Here is a 19,237-nt window from a genome sequence, read left to right on the forward strand (position 1 = left end):
CAAGACACTGTCCATTCCGTTCAACTGCTCTTCCTAGTCCTTTGCTGTCTCTGACAGAATTACAATGTCATCGGCGAACCTCAAAGTTTTTAATTCTTCTCCATGAATTTTAATACCTACTCCGAATTTTTCTTTTGTTTCCTTCACTGCTTGCTCAATATACAGATTGAATAACATCGGCGAGAGACTACAACCCTGTCTCACTCCTTTCCCAACCACTGCTTCCCTTTCATGCCCCTCGACTCTTATAACTGCCATCTGGTTTCTGTACAAATTGTAAATAGCCTTTCGCTCCCTGTATTTTACCCCTGCCACCTTCAGAATTTGAAAGACAGTATTCCAGTCAACATTGTCAAAAGCTTTCTCTAAGTCTACAAATGCTAGGAACGTAGGTTTGCCTTTCCTTAATCTTTCTTCTAAGATAAGTCGTAGGGTCAGTATTGCCTCACGTGTTCCAATATTTCTATGGAATCGATACTAATCTTCCCCGGTGTTGGCTCCTACTAGTTTTTCCATTCGTCTGTAAAGAATTCACGTTAGTATTTAGCAGCTGTGACTTATTAAACTGATAGTTCAGTAATTTTCACATCTGTCAACACCTGGGATTGTAATTATTGTATTCTTCTTGAAGTCTGAGGGTATTTCGCCTGTCTCATACATATTGTTCACCAGATGGTACAGTTTTATCAGGACTGGCTCTCCCAAGGTTATAAGTAGCTCTAATGGAATGCTGTCTACTCCCAGGGTCTTGTTTCCACTTAGGTCTTTCAGTGCTAGGGTCTTGTTTCCACTTAGGTCTTTCAGTGCTCTGTCAAACTCTTCACGCAGTATCATATCTCCCATTTAATCTCCATCTACATCCTCATCCATTTCCACAATATTGTCCTCAAGTACGTCACCACTGTACAGACCCTCTATATACTCCTTCCACCTTTCTGATTTCCCTTATTTGCTTAGAATTGGGTTTCCAGCTGAGCTCTTAATATTCATACAAGTGATTCTCTTTTCTCCAAAGGTCTCTATAATTTTCGTGCAGGCAGTATCTATCTTACCCCAAGTGATATATGCCTCTACATCCTTACATTTGTCCTCTAGCCATCCCTACTTAGCCATTTTGCACTTCCTGTCGATCTCATTTTTGAGATGTTTGTATTCTTTTTTGCCTGCTTCATTTACTGCATTTTTGTATTTGCTCCTTTCATCAATTACATTCAGTATATCTTCTGTTACCCAAGGATTTCTACTAGCCACTGTCTTTTTACCTAATTTATCCTTTGCTGCCTTCACTAGGTCATCTCTCGAAGCTACCCATTCTTCTTCTATTTTATTTCTTTCCCCCATTCTTGTCAGTCGTTCCCTACAGCTCTCCCTGAAACTCTCTACAACCTCTGGTTCTGTCAGTTTATCCAGGTCCCATCTTCTTAAATTCCCACCTTTTTGCAGTTTCTTCAGTTTTAATCTACAGTTCATAACCAATAGATTGCGGTCAGAGTCCACATCTGATCCTGGAAAGGTCTTACAATTTAAAACCTGGTTCCTAAATCTCTGTCTTACCATTATATTATCTATCTGAAACCTTCCAGTATCTCTAGACCTCTTCCATGTATACAACCTCCTTTCGTGATTCTTGAACCAAGTGTTAGCTATGATTAAGTTATGCTCTGTCCAAAATTCTACCGGGTAGCTTCCTCTTTCATTCCTTACCCCGATTCCATATTCACCTACTACGATTTCTCTTCCTTTTACTACTATCGAATTCCAGTCACCCATGACTATCAAATTTTCGTTTCCCTTCACTATCTGAATCATTTCTTTTATCTCATCATACATTTCATCAATCTCTTTATCACCTGCAGAGATGTTGGCATATAAACTTTTACTACTGTGGTAGGCATGGGCTTTGTATCTGTCTTGGCTACAATAATGTGTTCACTATGCTGTTTGTATATTTTAGTTGCTTACAGGCATTCTTTTTTTTTAATTTTTGTTATTATTATTATTATTATTATTATTATTATTATTATTGTTGTTGTTGTTGTTGTTGTTGTTCATTACTAAACCTACTACTGCATTATCCTATTTGATTTTGTATTTATAACCGTGTATTCACCTTACCAGAAGTCTTGTTCCTCCTGTCACAGAACTTCACTAATTCCCATTATGTCTAACTTTAACCTATCCATTTCCCTTTTTAAATTTTCTAACCTACCTGCCTGATTAAGGGATCGGGCATTCCATGCTCCAGTCCGTAGAACACCTGTTTTCTTTCTCCTGAAAATGACATCCTCCTGAGTAGTGCCCACCCAGAGATACGAACCGGGGACTATTTTACTTCCCAAATATTTTACCCAAGAGGACACCATCATCATTTAACCACACAGTAAAGCTGAATGCCCTCGGGAAAAATTACGGCTGTAGTTTCCCCAGACTGTTGCCCCTGCAACTACTGAAAAGGTTGCTGCTCCTCTTCAGGAACCACATGCTTGCTCTTGAGGAGACAATTTTTAATACCGTGCAATTTCTATGCTGACAAGGACTAGCAATTAGAGGGCATGAGGATGTAAACTCAATTTTTTTTTTTTTTTTTTTTTTTGCAGTGGTTGGGGCTCTGAAAGAATGATACACCTTAGTTTAAAGATTGGTCAGGGTGTTCGGGGTATAAGTGGACGTCCCCCGGTATTCAACACAAGATCATTGATCTACTAGGAAAGTCTGTGTTGAGAAAGGTATTGGCTTCAATCAAGAAGACTGAACATTTTTGTATTATGGTTGACAAAACAAGTGATTCTTCAGTTTATGAACAAGTGTCATTTTGTATTTGTACTGTCGATGATTTCTTAATCATCAACGAAGACTTTATTTGTTTATACGAGGCCCCCAACACTGAATTGCTCAATGAATAACTTAAAGAGGACAGTGCTATGATGGTACCACAAATATGAGAAGTACGTTTAAAGGAGTTATTTTGGATACACAACCACTAGCACATTATGTGCATTGCACTTCTCACAGTTTATACTTGGCAGTTGCAGACAGACTCCGCCATTTGAAGTCTATGGTGGATATTATGGCTTTAGCCAAGGAGTTAATAAAACACCATAAGGGAATCCATCAATAGGATGGGACTTTTCAGAAATATATGCTCTGAGAGCGCCAACGACCACGTTGGTCTACGACCCCTTTGCCCAATTCGATGGACAATGTGAGCTTCTAGTATCTCGAGAATATTGAAAAACTTAAGAGTTTTTTTGAAACATTTTCTGCAGAGGACAAAACAGAGGCAGGTTACCAATGTGCAGCCTACCTTGAGTCAATGTTACAATTCAAGACTTATTTCTTTTTACGTGTTTATTGCCAGGCAATGAACTGGGAGGATGTCAATGAAAATATACAAAGCCCTCATGTAAGTGTTGCTGATCTGGAAAAAACGTATGAGGATTTGGTTTGTATATTGAATGGAAGGCCTGATAGTTTTGAAAACTTTTGAGAATTGTGTTTAAAGGAAAAACCTTCACAAGTTGATGATCCTTTGCTTTCTTGAAATCGAAGCATACCAAAGAAGCGTGAAAAAACGAAGTCAGCTCACCACACACAAAGGAATACTACAAAGCAATTTACATTGAAGTTTGTGAAATGGTGCAATTTTGCATTACTGAGTGGTTTGCTTTAACTGGACTAACATAGGTCACTGCAGCTGAACAAGAGTGCCTACTTTTAGTAAACAGAGGTTAAACAAATTTGGAAAAATCAACAGTTGTTCTAAAATGACCTAGACATTGAGAAACTGCGCCTACACTTGAATATGTTAGCTGACATCGCTAATAAAAAACAACTCGTCTTAAAAAACATGTGTGATGTAAGAAAGTACATAACACAATAGTCTGCAGTTGGAGAAATGTTATGTGAAGTAGTGAAGTGCATTAAGCTTCTCCAAGTAGTTCCAATCACGGCAGCAACAGAGAACAGTCATTTAGTGCCCTTAGACGTCTGAAGTCATATCTCTGATCACCAATGGGACAGAAGCAACTGAACAACTTGGCTGCCCTGCATGCCCACCGAGATGTATTGGATGAATTGGATATCCGACCAGTCATCAACGACTTCATATTCAGTAATCCAGTCAGAGGGTCGACATTTGCACCTTCCTAAAGACACTCTAGCCCTAATAATGGCATTTAGGGTAATATTAAAAAATCTTTATAAAATAGAGAATTATATACATATATAATGTTAAATTTTCAGTTTCAAAATATTAGTACTAGTTTAGTACTGTATTACTATATTACTTATTCCTGTATTATTACTGTATTACTGTATTATTACTGTATTACTATATTACTTATTTTCAAATACTTAAATATTTTTATGGTGTAAGACCCAATTAAAGCCCGCTCTTTACATACTTTTTGACTGAAGGTATTTGGTGTACTGTATTAACTTTATGAACTGTATTAAAACATCAACATTGAGATATTTTTTTTTATTTAATGAACCCTGAGCCTTATTCAATGTAAGCTTAAATTAGCTATTTCACTTACTAATCAAAGTGCTATTGCTGTACGACAGCAATATTTTATGTTTTATTCTTTTAATGATAGTTTAGAATTGATTAAAATATAATTTCAGTCTTTTCAGAGCTATATATTCACTGGTCTGTAATAGTCTATAAGCATGATTATTACTGTAAATTAAAGTAACTTTTTACGAAAATACTGTGTTGGTTTCTTTTTTTAAAGCCAAAAAATGTGTCAGGCTTGTTGAGTTCCCCAGAGTGTCAAGTTATCGAGAGTCCACTTTTTGGGGTTCTAATGTTGATCAAATGACACTAAAATGCTTAAAAAGAACATTAAAACTCACTATTTTTCATCTAAAATTTAGAAAATTTCCTGGGGCAAGACCACCAGTTGGAGCCCCCCTAATATTTTTTATACGTCGGCACCCCTGATTAAGAGTTGGTTTAGAGAAAAGCTTTTAGGTGAGCATCATGCCAGTTAATTATTCACGTACCAGTTCAAAGTTACCATAAGTTAATGTATCTATTTCAAGTCCAACAGCTGTGCCATAGACTCTTTTTTAAAAAAGATGTTGGTCTGTGCTGCATTTATAACGTTTTACCGCAGCCAGTAAATGCAACGTGTGGTACATGGCCATTTGTAAGCAGATTTGTTTATACTGCTTAAATGGGATACACCTGCTACTAACTATGTGAATCATATTTTGAGTGTGGTTTCAGTTGCCTGAGACTGCAGTTGTGCGTGTGAGTTGCATTTTCGTGTGTGCATGTGCGTGTGCTTCTACGTCTATTTTTGATGCAGGCCTACATGGCCGAAAGCTTTGTTTGTCACAGTCTTTTTGTTGTGCCTATCTGCAACTCAGCATCTCCACTATATGAAAAGTAGCAATTTTCCTTTTCATAATATTTTTATACTCCATCCTGGATTTTCCATTCTTTGATGTTAATCTTACAAAATTTTTATTCATAGGTGTGTGTACTGAATATTAATAGACCACACAGAAAGTTCTCAATTTAAGGGAGATGCTTTTTTTTTTATTTTTTTATTTGTTTAGTAAGATTGTGTATCAGATGTTACCATTTCAGGATTTTGAAATATACACTTTACACTGTGCTGTGCACACTAAATTTTTTTTAAGTTATCATTTTGAACTAGTGTGCCTGTGCAAGTTTTTACCTCTGGGAATAGAGTATTGCCTTTTTAAATTAAATGTTAATGTAATTTTAACAGTTGTTCAATATCTTAAATGAGCCAATAAAAAATTTAATTTGAAAACCCATATAAGAGGATGTCATGTATATGTATTATAATTATTACTATCTTAGCCCGATGCAAATGTGATCTGTTTTTCACATGAGCCAAATTATACACTTGTTTATTCTAACTACGTTACAGTGATGAAGCATGATACGTAACTTGTGGTCTATAAGCTGTAGATGAACATTCATAGAAGCAACAGTATTACCAAGGAGTGATAGCAATTAGTGTCATTTTGTTGCACAAGTGGAAAAGCAATGCACGCAAGCACGGGCAGAAGCCGGAGCCACTAACTTTGCTTGCTGAATACAAATGGAATGCAGCATGAAGGATGCCTGCCAGATGTAAGGCATGACCTTACATGAGATGTTGCCTCTGGGCGTGACCGGACATCCTTACATGACATGGCATAGCAAATGTGGCAGACACAAGGGATATAAGGTTGCAACAACCGTTCATTAGCAGTGAACAGTCATCCCAGATGGACCCCATATAGAATAGTGCACTCAGCACTTAGCCTTGTGTACATTACTCCAAGGGACCTTTTTAGAATATACAGGAGAGGAATAGTGTACTGTCAAGCATTTGATTAGGTAATCTGTAAAGTATTGTCCTCATTTGTTCACATTTCCTTGACCAAGCTCCACGATATCTCAAAATATTCAGTTAACCAATGACACAAAATGTTAAGAGATGGAACTTCCCATGTGTAATCTATGTCTAGATCGCTTGCTTGACCTTGATTTTATGGTACTAGGTGTTCGGGGGTTTGTCATGGATTAGTAAGAGTTGTTTGCAGTTTTACTATGCAGCAAGTATGTGCTATGAATTATTGAAATAGCTCACCCTTTCTTTTGTAATATCAAATTTACTCAGTGTGACATCAAGCAAAAAGATGGAATGATTCCAAAAATCCTGTTTTTTTAGCTGAATAATCGGTATGCGGGCCAGCAGAAGGGCTGAGAGAATTGGAGAGGAGGAGGAGGAGGAGGAGGAGGACAAGAAGCAGCTGCAGATGGTCGTCACATGGATGTTAAGGCAGTTACGTCTCAGAAGGTGATCAGAGGCAGTACAAGAACAGCAGTAGTAGCAGATAGCTGTGCGAGGGTGCAGACAACGAACAGAGGTGGTCCAGCAGCAGCAGCAGCAGGAGCAGCAGCAGCAGGAGCAGCAGCGGATGGTGGTGTACGTACGCCGACAATGGTCTGTTCCAGAGGACACACAGCAGCAAGACTTCATGCAGTGAGTGAAACACCTTAGCAGGCATGTCACATAATGGAGGTTGTATTGCATGAGATGGTACTGAGAAGCAAAAGTCACCCAGTTAGCTGTTTTGTCTTAAGCACTCAAGTTAATACTGCAATCATTCGATGGGACCAAGAATATTCCAAATGAGTTTCTCAACAACTGTAATACTGTTTTTGAACTCCTAAATCCAGAACAACATGACACTTTGTTGAAATGTGTGAAAACCCAAACAGCTGGTTCAGTGTGAAGCAAGTTACTAGTCGAAAGACCTAAGTGTCACCTAGTGAGACTGCGTGCCATCTTCCTAGAACATTATACCAACGAATGAACTAGATTACTATGCATGCAAAATCTTTGTGAATCAGCAGGAACATGGAGAAAGTATAATGCAGCAGGGTTCATGGCTGGATGCAATACAGCATCACATTAGAGAAGCCATCACAGGTACAATATGAGAGTCAGAGTTAGAAGACAGTCTTGCGCTCATCTAGATGCTAAGCAGAGCTGAGTCTATTCAAGGGATTTATGACAATAGGATAAAGACAAAATTGTGTGCACACTGTGAAAAGTTGTTGTTAGCAGCAGCAATATATGTCATTTTGACAAAGGAAAGCACGAAAGCCTCACAAAAGAAAAAAATAAGTGGTCAAAGCAATAGTGCGGCACTGTGAAATGAGAAGAAATCCCTGAAGTGTTTCACATGCAGGTCAGCCTATGTATAGTGAGGTTATCATTCTGATAAAAGAATAAGGAAGGGCGAGCCAATGAGATCTGGAAATGGAGGTGGTATTACAAACATGCCACTGATGGTAGTCAGTATTGATCCCACAATGCTCTGTGGTAATTGCAGGAAAATGGAAGGACTGTGGGCAGTGAGGTGCTTGCAGTGTAACACTGCCTAAACACAGAGGACCATGCACACACTCGAAGTCTGCAACATGTTTTAAATGTAAACGAATTGGCCACTATACAAGAGATTGCATGGAATGTTGCAAAAGCTTGCATGTAATGTGACAGCATTGCCCAGAGAAAGAGTTAAGTGCAGTGAAAATATGCAAGGGTGTATGAAAGCAGTTGTCCTATGTCTTAATTGGAAAAATATTGACAGTCAACTATGAAAAAAGAAATGAATCTGTAGAATTGGAGTGCTCAGGAAGGAGCAAAGAATAGTGTGAAATTTCTTGTTGATAGTGTGGCACAAATAAGACTAGTGGAAGAAGTAGCCTGAAACATAGCAGAAGGCATAGTCAGGCAGAGAGAATTAAAATTTGGAAACTTGCTAGTATAGCTGGAAAGACAGGGAAACATAACCCTCAGATCATGAAGGATAGTGAGGGATTGCTTCTGTGTAATAGGAAATATATATATCTTCCATTTGATGAGCTGGTGGGCAAAGATTTCTTTAATGAAAATCGAGTTGTAATAAATTATGCCAGAGAATGAGCTACATATAGTACATACACAGGAAACAGGTGAAACATGCATAGAAATATGAAGGTAGGGATAGGAAGCTGTTGTTCTATGGCAAGAATTAAAAAGTGTTGAAAGTCTGTGTATCCATGGAGAACCAATCAAAATGAAAGTGGAGCAAGAGTGCAGTTTCCACAGAGTGCATGAACAGGAAACAGTCAGTTCTTTCAAAACAAGCTAAGATGCAAAGCGAAACATGCAGAAATCCAAAGGCTAGTAGGGACAGGAAGCAAACTGTTATCCTACAGAAGATGCAGGCACAAGGAATTGTCAAATAGCAATTAAAAAGTGATAGCAAGAGACATGAGCAAATTGAAAAAAAGTCTAACAGAGGGGGGTGGGGGGTGTCCTCGAGAGTAACAAGTGCGCAAGTTGGGAACACAGGAAAACAGAATGAGGGGGCTATCGTAAGTGTTCTGAACACTAAAAATGAGAGTTTATCATTAGAATTCCCACAGCAGTAATGAAGCACAAATCGTTCAGTGAGTGTCACATCACTAAGAAAAAGCCACAGCAAAATTATGAACAAATACGCTCAAAGAAAATATCTGTGTTATTTAAATCTGGAAGGGAAGCAGTGATTACTAAGCTATGCACCATGTGTAGTGACCATTTTCATTTGCCAGAAGATGAGATATTTTATACAGAAAGCATCAGGCACGAGATCAAACTGCTACTGGAAGCAAAAGATGGGGCGACTTTTTCATGACCCTACAAAATACCACAACCACAAAATGACGTGCTGCAAAAGAAAATAGTAAAAATGTTAAAGAATATTATACTGCCAAGTAAAAGAAGATGGAATTTTCTGCTGATGATTATTCCAAAACAGGTGGCTGCCAGTGAAAAGTGAAAAGTGAAAATGGTGTATAGTTGCTGACCATAGTTGACCAAATGAAATCTCCTTAAATTCAGTTTATTCATTGCAGAGGACAGATGAAATACTTGGCAGTCTAGGAAAGGCAAAATAGCTCTCAGCCCTTGATAGCAAAAGGCTATAAGCAGATCTTCAACAATGGAAAATCCAGAATGGAATGTGAGAGTCTTTTTGTTGTGCCTATCTGCGACTCAGCATCTCCATTATATGGTGAGCAGCAATTTTTCATAATATTGTACAAGCAGATCTTATTAGACAAAGAATATTGAGAAAAAGAGAGCCTTCAGTACATTGCACAGACATTACAAATATAAATGGATGCCCATGGGTCTTAAAACAGCCCCAAGACCATTTCAGAAACTGATGATCTCCGCTAAGCAATTTGGAGAGATCCACTTCATTTGTACTCTTGTTTATTCAAACCACGACCAGTTTTGAGATTTTAAAATCCCATCTTCAGGTGTATGAAATTATTGTATTTGTTAATACATAACATGCTGTTGGGCTAGTCAGTGCAAGAGTTCCAATCATTGCAACTTGGCGGAAACTGACTGCTGCTAGGAACAGTAGTGGTTGGCATTAGCTGTGAGAGAAAGACAGTGACAGTGGGTGAGAGCTCAGGACCACAAAGTCAGCTGCGTAGGACAGGTCTCAGGGCTTCGCTTAGTTTTCTCTGAATCTGCCACACTTAATATTTAGACAGGCATACCTTACTTTGGCAGAACTATGCAGACTGTGCCACAAAGTGTAACACCAAGTATATGTGGGCGAGTTATTCAGCTGCCTAGAACTGGTATGAGGTATGATAAAATTGTTTGTTCAGATGGATGCTAGCAGTCGGCTCCAGGACCCTGAGCATGGCTGGGCCAACCGGAGCAAACATTACTGGTTGGCCCAAGTGCAAATACAGTCTCAGGTAGCTGGAAACAGGAAAAGTGCCAAAGGGGGTGGAGTATGAGACAGTCTGAAATATCGCTTCTTGTATCTCTCATAAAATCTATAATAAATCACAATATTATGAAAAGGATAGTTGCTACTCCCCTTACAGCGGAGATACTGAGTAACAGATAGGGACAACAAAAGACTATCAGGAAGTTAGCTTTTGGCCCACAAGGCCTTCGTCAGAAAAACACACACACACACACACACACACACACACACACACACACACATATCTCACAGGCAACATTCCTCTTCACAAGGCAGAAACCTGATAAGGTGAGTTCATCATTTCACACTTTGCAATTTAAGGGAACATCGAATTCCTTGGTGTAACATCATTGGATCGTTGTCCACAAATGTTTTCCACCTCACTGGAAGATACCTTACTGCATGAAGTGTAAATTATGGATGAATATTGTGCTGTGGTGTGAAATTGTCAGAGATTGGCTTTCAGAATTTATTATATGATAATAATATGTGTTAACAGGTCATTCCGCATGGTAATCAATCAGTTTAACTCTTCCACTTCCTACCGGTGTTCCACTTCATACGAATGCACTTCAAATTGTCTCCACTACAACTTCATATCAGTAGACTTTGATAGAAATGATACATCATGTTTCAAATTGTACACTTTTCACACTATGGTCATTGTTGAATTGAATCACAAATCAGCAAGAAAGTTGGCAAAGTGGTACTTTGAATTAAAATTAGTAAAACAAAAACCAAAGCCTGAATATCAAATACTGATCCAGAACACAATTTGTATTCATATTTATACATTTTTTTAATTTTAAAAAATCCATATTTGCTTTTTTGCAAATGACAAATTCACACTGATGTGACAAGTTCTTCTATGCTAGTTAACACTCCATTGCACTCACAATCATGCAAGGGAAACCGACCTGGAGGCTGAGAACCAACAGCTGATAACGAAGATTCCTCAAGATGGCAAACACAGTAGAGGTGACAACAAAAATTGCAACAACTCAATGCACTACTTCACTTTTCCTTATTCTATTCCAAAACCAATTGTTTCCTAAGCAGGATCAAATTATCTGCAACAAAATTACTTAGAAAATTTCCTTCCATCAACGAATAGTTCAGCCCTCCCTTAAATCCCTTGGAATTCCACTGAGTCTTCCTGAATTACCCGACTTTTTCATTAAAGTCTATTTTCCTGAGTATTCTCAATTTTCCAGGTTTTCCAGCCAAGTCGCCCCATGTTTATTGTCAAGAAAAAGTTATTTAACAGTAGAAAGAAAGTTAGTAAATTTCAATTAAAAAATTACATTCACTGCATATCATTTACTCACTTTCTCAAATTTTATTTTTTCATGTTCCGCATTATAAGAAGTGATGCAATGGATAATCTAATATTGTCATAATTACAATGACTTCATAAGTAATCAAAATTAACATCCAATATTGAAACAAGAAAAGTGTTTTCACCTGAATCACTGGAGTCGTGCAATAACAACTGTTTGGCAATTTCATCATGATTCGCATGAACTTTATCATCTTGTTTTCCAGGTTTCACTGGCTGTCCCTCAGAAACTGGGCAATAGTCTTCTCCAGTAGTATCAGAATCAGTACTCGTATCTAAACAAGAGAAGTACAAAACAACTAAAACAGGAATATGGGCATCACATTATACATTAAAGGAAAAGTAGTACAATACAGTTATAACTATTACTCCAAAAACTTACTGTCAGCTCACAGGCTGGATTAAAAGCATATCAGTCACTCTCATAAGGTTACCTTTCCATCCTATAAATTTTTGCATCACTTTGTTGCACTGTTGAAAGGAGGAAGAAAGATAATATCTTAAGGAAAGGTTACCTTTCCATTCTATAAATTTTTGCATCACTTTGTTGCATTGTTGAAAGGAGGAAGAAAAGATAATATCTTAAGGACAGAGTATCACAGGGGTAACAGGCACAAATGCAATAAAAATTAAACATTAAATGGAACAAACAATTATTAAGAAGGTAGACAACCTACTCACCTTAAGGACAAAATGCTGAGCAGTGAATAGGGTCACAAAACACAAATACAGATGTCAAACCAGCTTTTGAACACCCATTTTTTTCACACAGTTACAGCAATTCATCTTTAAGGTGAATAGGTAGGATGGCTTCGTCTCCTAATAACAATTTGTTTTCATCTCTGACCTTCCCCTTGATATTACCATCAACTGCAATGAATGAAATAACTGCCACAGAAACAGAAATTTTTTGGAGAATACAAAGAGAGAGGCTTGAAGAACTAGAATTGCCCGCAGATATGGAATGATCATGAGTTACAATAGTAAGGCATTTACTCACAATATCGATAAGGATGCCATGTCTCCGTACTGTTTCTATAAGCTGTGAAATAAGGAAGAACTCAAAATACTAATGAATTTTATGACCTGTTATGAAACACTATGAGAAAAATAAATAAAAATCATTATATACTACTCGTGGAAGATTTAAATGTCTGAATGGGTAAAAGATCTATTAAAGATCTAGTATGCACAAAGGGTAAAAATAAACTATATAATTATGGAAAGAAGCTAACAGAGTTTGCCAGACATAGTGAATAAAGAATAACAAACACTTTTTTTTTTAACACCACAACATCCATAAATTTACATGAGCAGCTCAAGGTACAGGTTCAATAACAGACTACATTCTTGCAAATAAAACGATATGGGTAAGAATAAAAGACATCTTGATGGAATGTGGAGTGGACTCTAAAACGGAGGAAATTATTAAGCAAACTCTAACACACACACATTCAAAGGTATAATTCATGGGGGAACTCTCCAAAGAGTCTTTAATTAAAACTGGATTGCGACAGAGTGATGGACAGTCCCCAGTTTTTTTCAGTTGTGTGTTAGAGGTGGTCATCTGAAAATGGGAAAAAGAATTAGTCAGGAAAAGGATAGTGAACAAAGTTCACACTGGAGGATCAAAGAACAGTTATTGTAGTCAACTGCCTTGCTTACACCAATGACTTGGTGGTCCTGTCAAAAAAAAAAAAAAAAAAACAAGTACACAACCAACATCCAAACAGCACCTCGTCACGTAGCAACAGATAGAAAAATAAAAAAGTGCCAGTTTCAGATATCTTGGTGAGACAGTGCAGGTGACAGTTAATAAAAAAGAAGCCAACAACAGAAAGCGAGAGAAGATTGTGACTGCTCCCAAAGGAAAGCTAAATTCAGGCACTACAACAAAATGATCAAAACCAAGTGTCTGTACACAATTTACTGGCTCAGAATGACAGGAAAGGTGGACTGAGAGAAGACGAGAAATTTTACTGCAAGAACCTTTGCAAGAGGATAGTATAGACTTCAAGGAAGCGAAGAATTATAACGGGATAATGAGTGGCTGGTGGAGTCAATAATGAAATGGTCACTGAATGGACATCTGTTCAGGATTGATGCAACCCAACTTATGAAGTAGATTTTTAATGTATTGAATTGCAGACATAGTCTTTGATAAACAGCTCAAGGAAGTAAGGAAGGGTCTCAAGAGCACTGAAGTGAATCAGAAAGATTTCTCTAACTGTGATCAGTTAGAGATCACTAACCAATAACTTTAAGGATTTCCATGATGAGGAATAGCAGAACAGCAGCTGTACAGAAGAGAGAAGACAAGCCGCAAGGGACAGAATAACACACCTTTGTGCTGCAAAATAGGCTTCGAAAAATGCCTAGAGTTCTCTAACGGCCCTACAAGAGTGGAAAAAAGACAAAAGACTCTACAGTAGCTTGGGTGTATCATCACATCACTTGTAAGTAAGAAACAATATAACTGCTTAAAAAAAAAATGGGAAAAACAATGCATCAACTCCCAGTCAGGTGTAAGAACTTATAAGGCACGCCAAACTGTCATATCAAAAGAGACTAAATGAGAAATGGCAAATGAAGCCATCAAGTAACAACATAAATGGAGACTGGAATACTTTTACAGAAATTAGCCGTTGAAACATTAGGAACATGGGAGAGAGAGAGAAATCACATTGCACAAACTAATGAGGAATAAGTCTGTTAAACTCCTCTAACAAACTGCATACTAAAATTATAAATCAAATATTAATACCAACAGTGTAAGCACAATGTTAAGAGCTATAACATGGTTTTAGAAAAGGTAGATCAAACTGTAATTGTATTTTCACTTTGGCACAAGCAACTGAGAAAAGAAGAGAATTCTGACTATCAACTCATTACGTTTTTACTGATCATGAAAAAGCGTCTGACAAGGTAAAACCGAAAATGCTACTGGGATCCTTAAAGAAATGACACTTCCAACACATCTGATTTCGGCAATTCAGTCTTATACAAAAATAACAAAATAAGGATCCATTTTGTAAGGGACACGAAAGGGGAGCAGTGGTTGGGAATGGAGTGAGACAGGGTTGTAGCCTCTCCCCGATGTTATTCAATCTGTATATTGAGCAAGCAGTGAAGGAAACAAAAGAAATATTTAGAGAAGGAATTAAAATCCATGGAGAAGAAATAAAAACTTTGAGGTTTGCCGGTGACATTGTAATTCTACCAGAGAAAGCAAACGACCTGAAAGAGCAGTTGAACGGAATGGATAGTGTCTTGAAAGGAGAATGTAAGATGAACATCAACAAAAGCAAAACGAGGATAATGGAATGTAGTCAATTTAAGTCGGGTGATGCTGCGGGTATTAGGTTAGGAAATTAGACACTTAAAGTAGTAAAGGAGTTTTGCTATTTGGGGAGCAAAAAACTGATGATGGTCGAAGTAGAGAGGATATAAAATGTAAACTGGCAATGGCAAGGAAAGTGTTTTTGAAGAAGAGAAATTTGTAAACATCGAGTACAGATTTACGTGTCAGGAAATCATTTCTGAAAGTGTTTGTATGGAGTGTAGCCATGTATGGAAGTGAAACGTGGACGATAAATAGTTTGGACAAGAAGAGAATAGAAGCTTTTGAAATGTGGTGCTACAGAAGAATGCTGAAGATTAGATGGGTAGATCACATAACTAATGAGGAAGTGTTGAATAGAATTGGGGAGAAGAGAAGTTTGTGGCACAACTTGACCAGAAGAAGGTATAGGTTGGTAGGACATGTTCTGAGGCATCAAGGGATCACCAATTTAGTATTGGACGGCAGCGTGGAGGGTAAAAATCGTAGAGGGAGACCAAGAGACGAATACACTAAGCAGATTCAGAAAGATGTAGGTTGCAGTAGTTACTGGGAGACGAAGAAGCTTGCACAGGATAGAGTAGCATGGAGAGCTGCATCAAACCAGTGTCAGGACTGAAGACCACAACAACAACAACAACAACAACAACATTGTAAGGAATGGGACAAAATCTATCAATATTAATCAAAGAGTTAGACAAGACTGCCCACTGTTCCTCACAATTTTCAACGTTTATTTTCACAATATCATTCATAACGATGTATTAAGATGTCATAATTAAAATTTTATTGTGCTGCTGTTTGCTGAATATCAGATTGCAACAGGTGTATCTGAAGAAAAGATCTAAATTACAGTAAACAGTTGAGTCAAATTGCCACTAAATATGGAACAAGAATGACAGATAAAGCAAAAGAGGTGAAATTTCAAGGATTGGAACTCATAAGAGCCAAAAGTGCTATAGACGGACAAATAACTGAACAAATAAAGAGAGTTTAAATATCTAGAGAGTAATTTTGAATTTTCCAAGTCACATGACTTGGAGGTAAAATTGGCCAGGTTCAGACATATCTGTGGAACATCACATCAGAAATTTAAAAAAAAAAAAATTAAATTAAATTTTACAAATAATAGCCCTGTCTTTGCTGCTGTGCGGTATCAAATGTTGGATCCTAGTATCATTATAATTATGACAAATTGAATCACCACAGATGGGGTTCCTATGCTTTGTAGAGGAATATTCACTACTGGATCAGAAATGAAGTGAATAATATAATATTGGCTAAAGGTAGCATTAATTTTCTGTTACGAGAGAAATAAAACTGTCTCTACGAGGGTTAGAACATAAATAGTGGCAACTATTTATTCACAACCAATACAAAAGAGTTGCCCGTTTGCACCTGTTACTGTCCTTCAAAGCAGTCACCAGCATTGTGTAGAACCTGTTGCCAGCGATGTGGAAGGAGTAGTATACCATTAACAGAGTCTGTTCTGTTGATGGTGCGAATGGAGCAGTCTACTGCTTGTCGAATGTCTGGAACAGTTCCGTAGCGAATGCCACGAAGTGGTTCCTTCATCTTCGGAATCAAATCCAAGTCACAAGGACTTAAGTCCGGGGAGTATTGTGGGTGGTACAGTACTTCCAACTCCCATCGACCAAACAGAGCAGCTTGCATTGTATGCATCTGGGCACTGTCGTGCAAAAATGGTGGGTAGGTTGCGCAGAAAGTGTCGCCGCTTCTTTCGCAAAGCTGAATGCAGGTGAGGCTCCAAAAATAAACAGCAATACTGTGCATTGACGGTCTGCTGTGGAGGAACATACTGCATTAGGATAACACAATCACAGTCGTACACGAGAATCACCATAACTTTCACCATACTGGGACTCTGACACACTTTCGACTTTCACGGCGACCCATAATGATGTGATTTGTTGGATTGGCATTTCAGTTTTGGCTCTTAAGATCTGGCCCATGTCTCATACAGTGTTACAATACGGCGTAAGAAAGCCTCTCCTTCCCGCTCATAGCGCTCCAAATGCGTCTGAGTGGTGTCGTAATGCATCCATTTCTGCATTTCCGTCAAGTCATGCAGAACCCATCGTGATGCAATTTGTATGCCCAGGCATTCCTTCAGGATGCGAAGCACACTCGTATGCGCTAATTCGGTTTCGTGGGTGAGCTCACGAATCGTATGGCGTCGATCACTGTCCACTAATGTGGCAACAGCATGCACTTCTTCTTCTTCTTCTTCTTCAGAGACGCTATGACGACCTGCCCGATGCATGTCTCTCACAGTCTGTCAACCTTTGTTGAAGGATTTTTCCCAACATGCCACTGTTATGTATGGCAATGCCAATTCCCCACATGGCTCTTGAAGACCTTGACAACACTGTCGTCCTATACAACCTCTGGCACATTCAATCTTGATCCAACTCCATTGTTACTGTTTCGAAAACATAGTGACACCGGTACGTTAGACCGCTCACTTACAAGTGACTGTGTTTCCCCCGACTGTGCGCACGCTGGTTACACGGGACAGGCGAGTCCATTTGCTCGGAGGTAAGATAGGTATGTCAACAATGTGTGCTATCACCGAAAATATTTGTTTCAATTGCAGCTTATACATTTTGTCATTTTTAAACATAGTGGGATGTTAAGTTGTGACATACTGGAACATAGTTCCCAGCAGTCCAAATACAAATATGTATGGTGATATGTATGAATATATCCAACACTTCCACACACCATGTGAGCACAAGTTTTGTGGTGAGTAGAAAAACAGCATTCAAACATAATAAAAATAAAGGATTCATCCACAGTAAGCAGTGGAATCCTTTTAGTACAGTACCATTACTGAGCTGCTGCTCCTAGTACGTCCATTTTGGAAGTCTCAGTCCAGACTACATTAAATGCGTGTTAGAAAGCCTTGGTAACATTTTTTCACTTCCTGCTTTGTGAATTTGAATTTGACAATAACAATACTGTTTGGAGGTTGTAAAGAGGTTTAGGAGCTGTTGGTGTAGGACATTCAAAGCTGTGGGTTGTCAAAATGTGCAAGGAGACAGCATGGTTCAGTACCATAAACTATGCGCATTATACAGATCATTTGCTAAAGTAGAAATGACGCAAGGAAGAAATTCATATAGGTTGGCAGAAGCTCTATCAACATCTGACTTCTACCAATAAGTACCAATTTAGGACAGTGATGAAGTTGTAGAGAGTAAACAACAAACCAAATACTTATTAGTGTATTAACTCAGAATTCATATTCTCTGTTCGTGTGTGTGTGTGTGTGTGTGTGTGTGTGTGTGTGTGTGTTTTAAATGGTGCACCGATACGTCATGGACAAAAAGTCAGTAAGGCAGTTAAGAATGAAGAAAAGTCTAACATTATTTGACAACTGGAAAAAAATTCACACTTGAAGTTTACTAATATTGTATCAAAATTAAATACCATAGTGAGCAAATAAAAAGTAATTGAAGCATCACATTTGAAGGACGAAATGACAAAACAAAAATGAGTGCATGACAGCAGTTTCCAGAACTGAAAAATACGCTGTTGAAGTGGATAAAACAAGCTAGTGCTTTGAAGACTTCAACTGGTGGTACAATGGTACATTTCAAAGCTTCCAATGGTTGGATCAAAAGGTTCCAGTGCCAACATAATTTAGTTAGGGTTGGGGAGAGAGGAGGATGCATTACTTTTTTAATGATCCTCACAGTTATGCAAAGATGTACGTCATACTGATAGTTTGTTGAAATTTTTTGGATGCTTGAGGCTACAGTCTCATGTCACATAACTTTCTCACATTCCAGTTGGCCGATTTACCCAATGTTGCTGTATTTAACATATTTTTGTTTCTTGTATACTAACACATAATTTTGAGAGCTTCTGGGTGTGATATTCTGAAAGTGTTCTTGGAAAGGTGCATTACAAAATATAATTTATTGATATAGCTTGTCAGAAAGAGTGTCATTAAGAAAATCATGTATTACACAAAATACGGTACCCTTAATTCCGCACCTTTACTGATGAAAAAATTGTATAATTACCAAAGCAGGTATTTTTCGGTAATATGTTTTCCCATTTACAACATTCAAAGTCTGTGATCCCTTCAAAAATTAGCTAACGAGATTCCACTGTACACAGAAACCAACTGCTTGTGTAGCCAATGTGGTGGTTGGATTACAAAAGCAGTAAAATGAGAAAGAGTATGAATACTCATTGTGTGTTAACACCCTCAGAAACTCACCAGAGTGTTT

General features: G+C 38.0%; 1 protein-coding gene across 2 annotated transcripts in view; it reads right to left on the minus strand.

Moving 5' to 3' along the window:
* The window catches only part of LOC126354093 (transcriptional regulator ATRX-like), a 479,559-nt gene that overhangs the window by 293,330 nt on the left and 166,992 nt on the right, over window positions 1–19,237 (minus strand). For both annotated transcript variants that reach the window (XM_050003480.1, XM_050003481.1), the window contains exon 11: window positions 11,761–11,910. In XM_050003480.1, coding sequence (XP_049859437.1) covers window positions 11,761–11,910 — 150 coding nt within the window. The remainder of the gene's footprint in view (window positions 1–11,760; window positions 11,911–19,237) is intronic.

Source organism: Schistocerca gregaria, chromosome 3 (genome assembly GCF_023897955.1).
Source record: "Schistocerca gregaria isolate iqSchGreg1 chromosome 3, iqSchGreg1.2, whole genome shotgun sequence".
NCBI classification, from domain to species: Eukaryota; Metazoa; Arthropoda; class Insecta; order Orthoptera; family Acrididae; genus Schistocerca; species Schistocerca gregaria.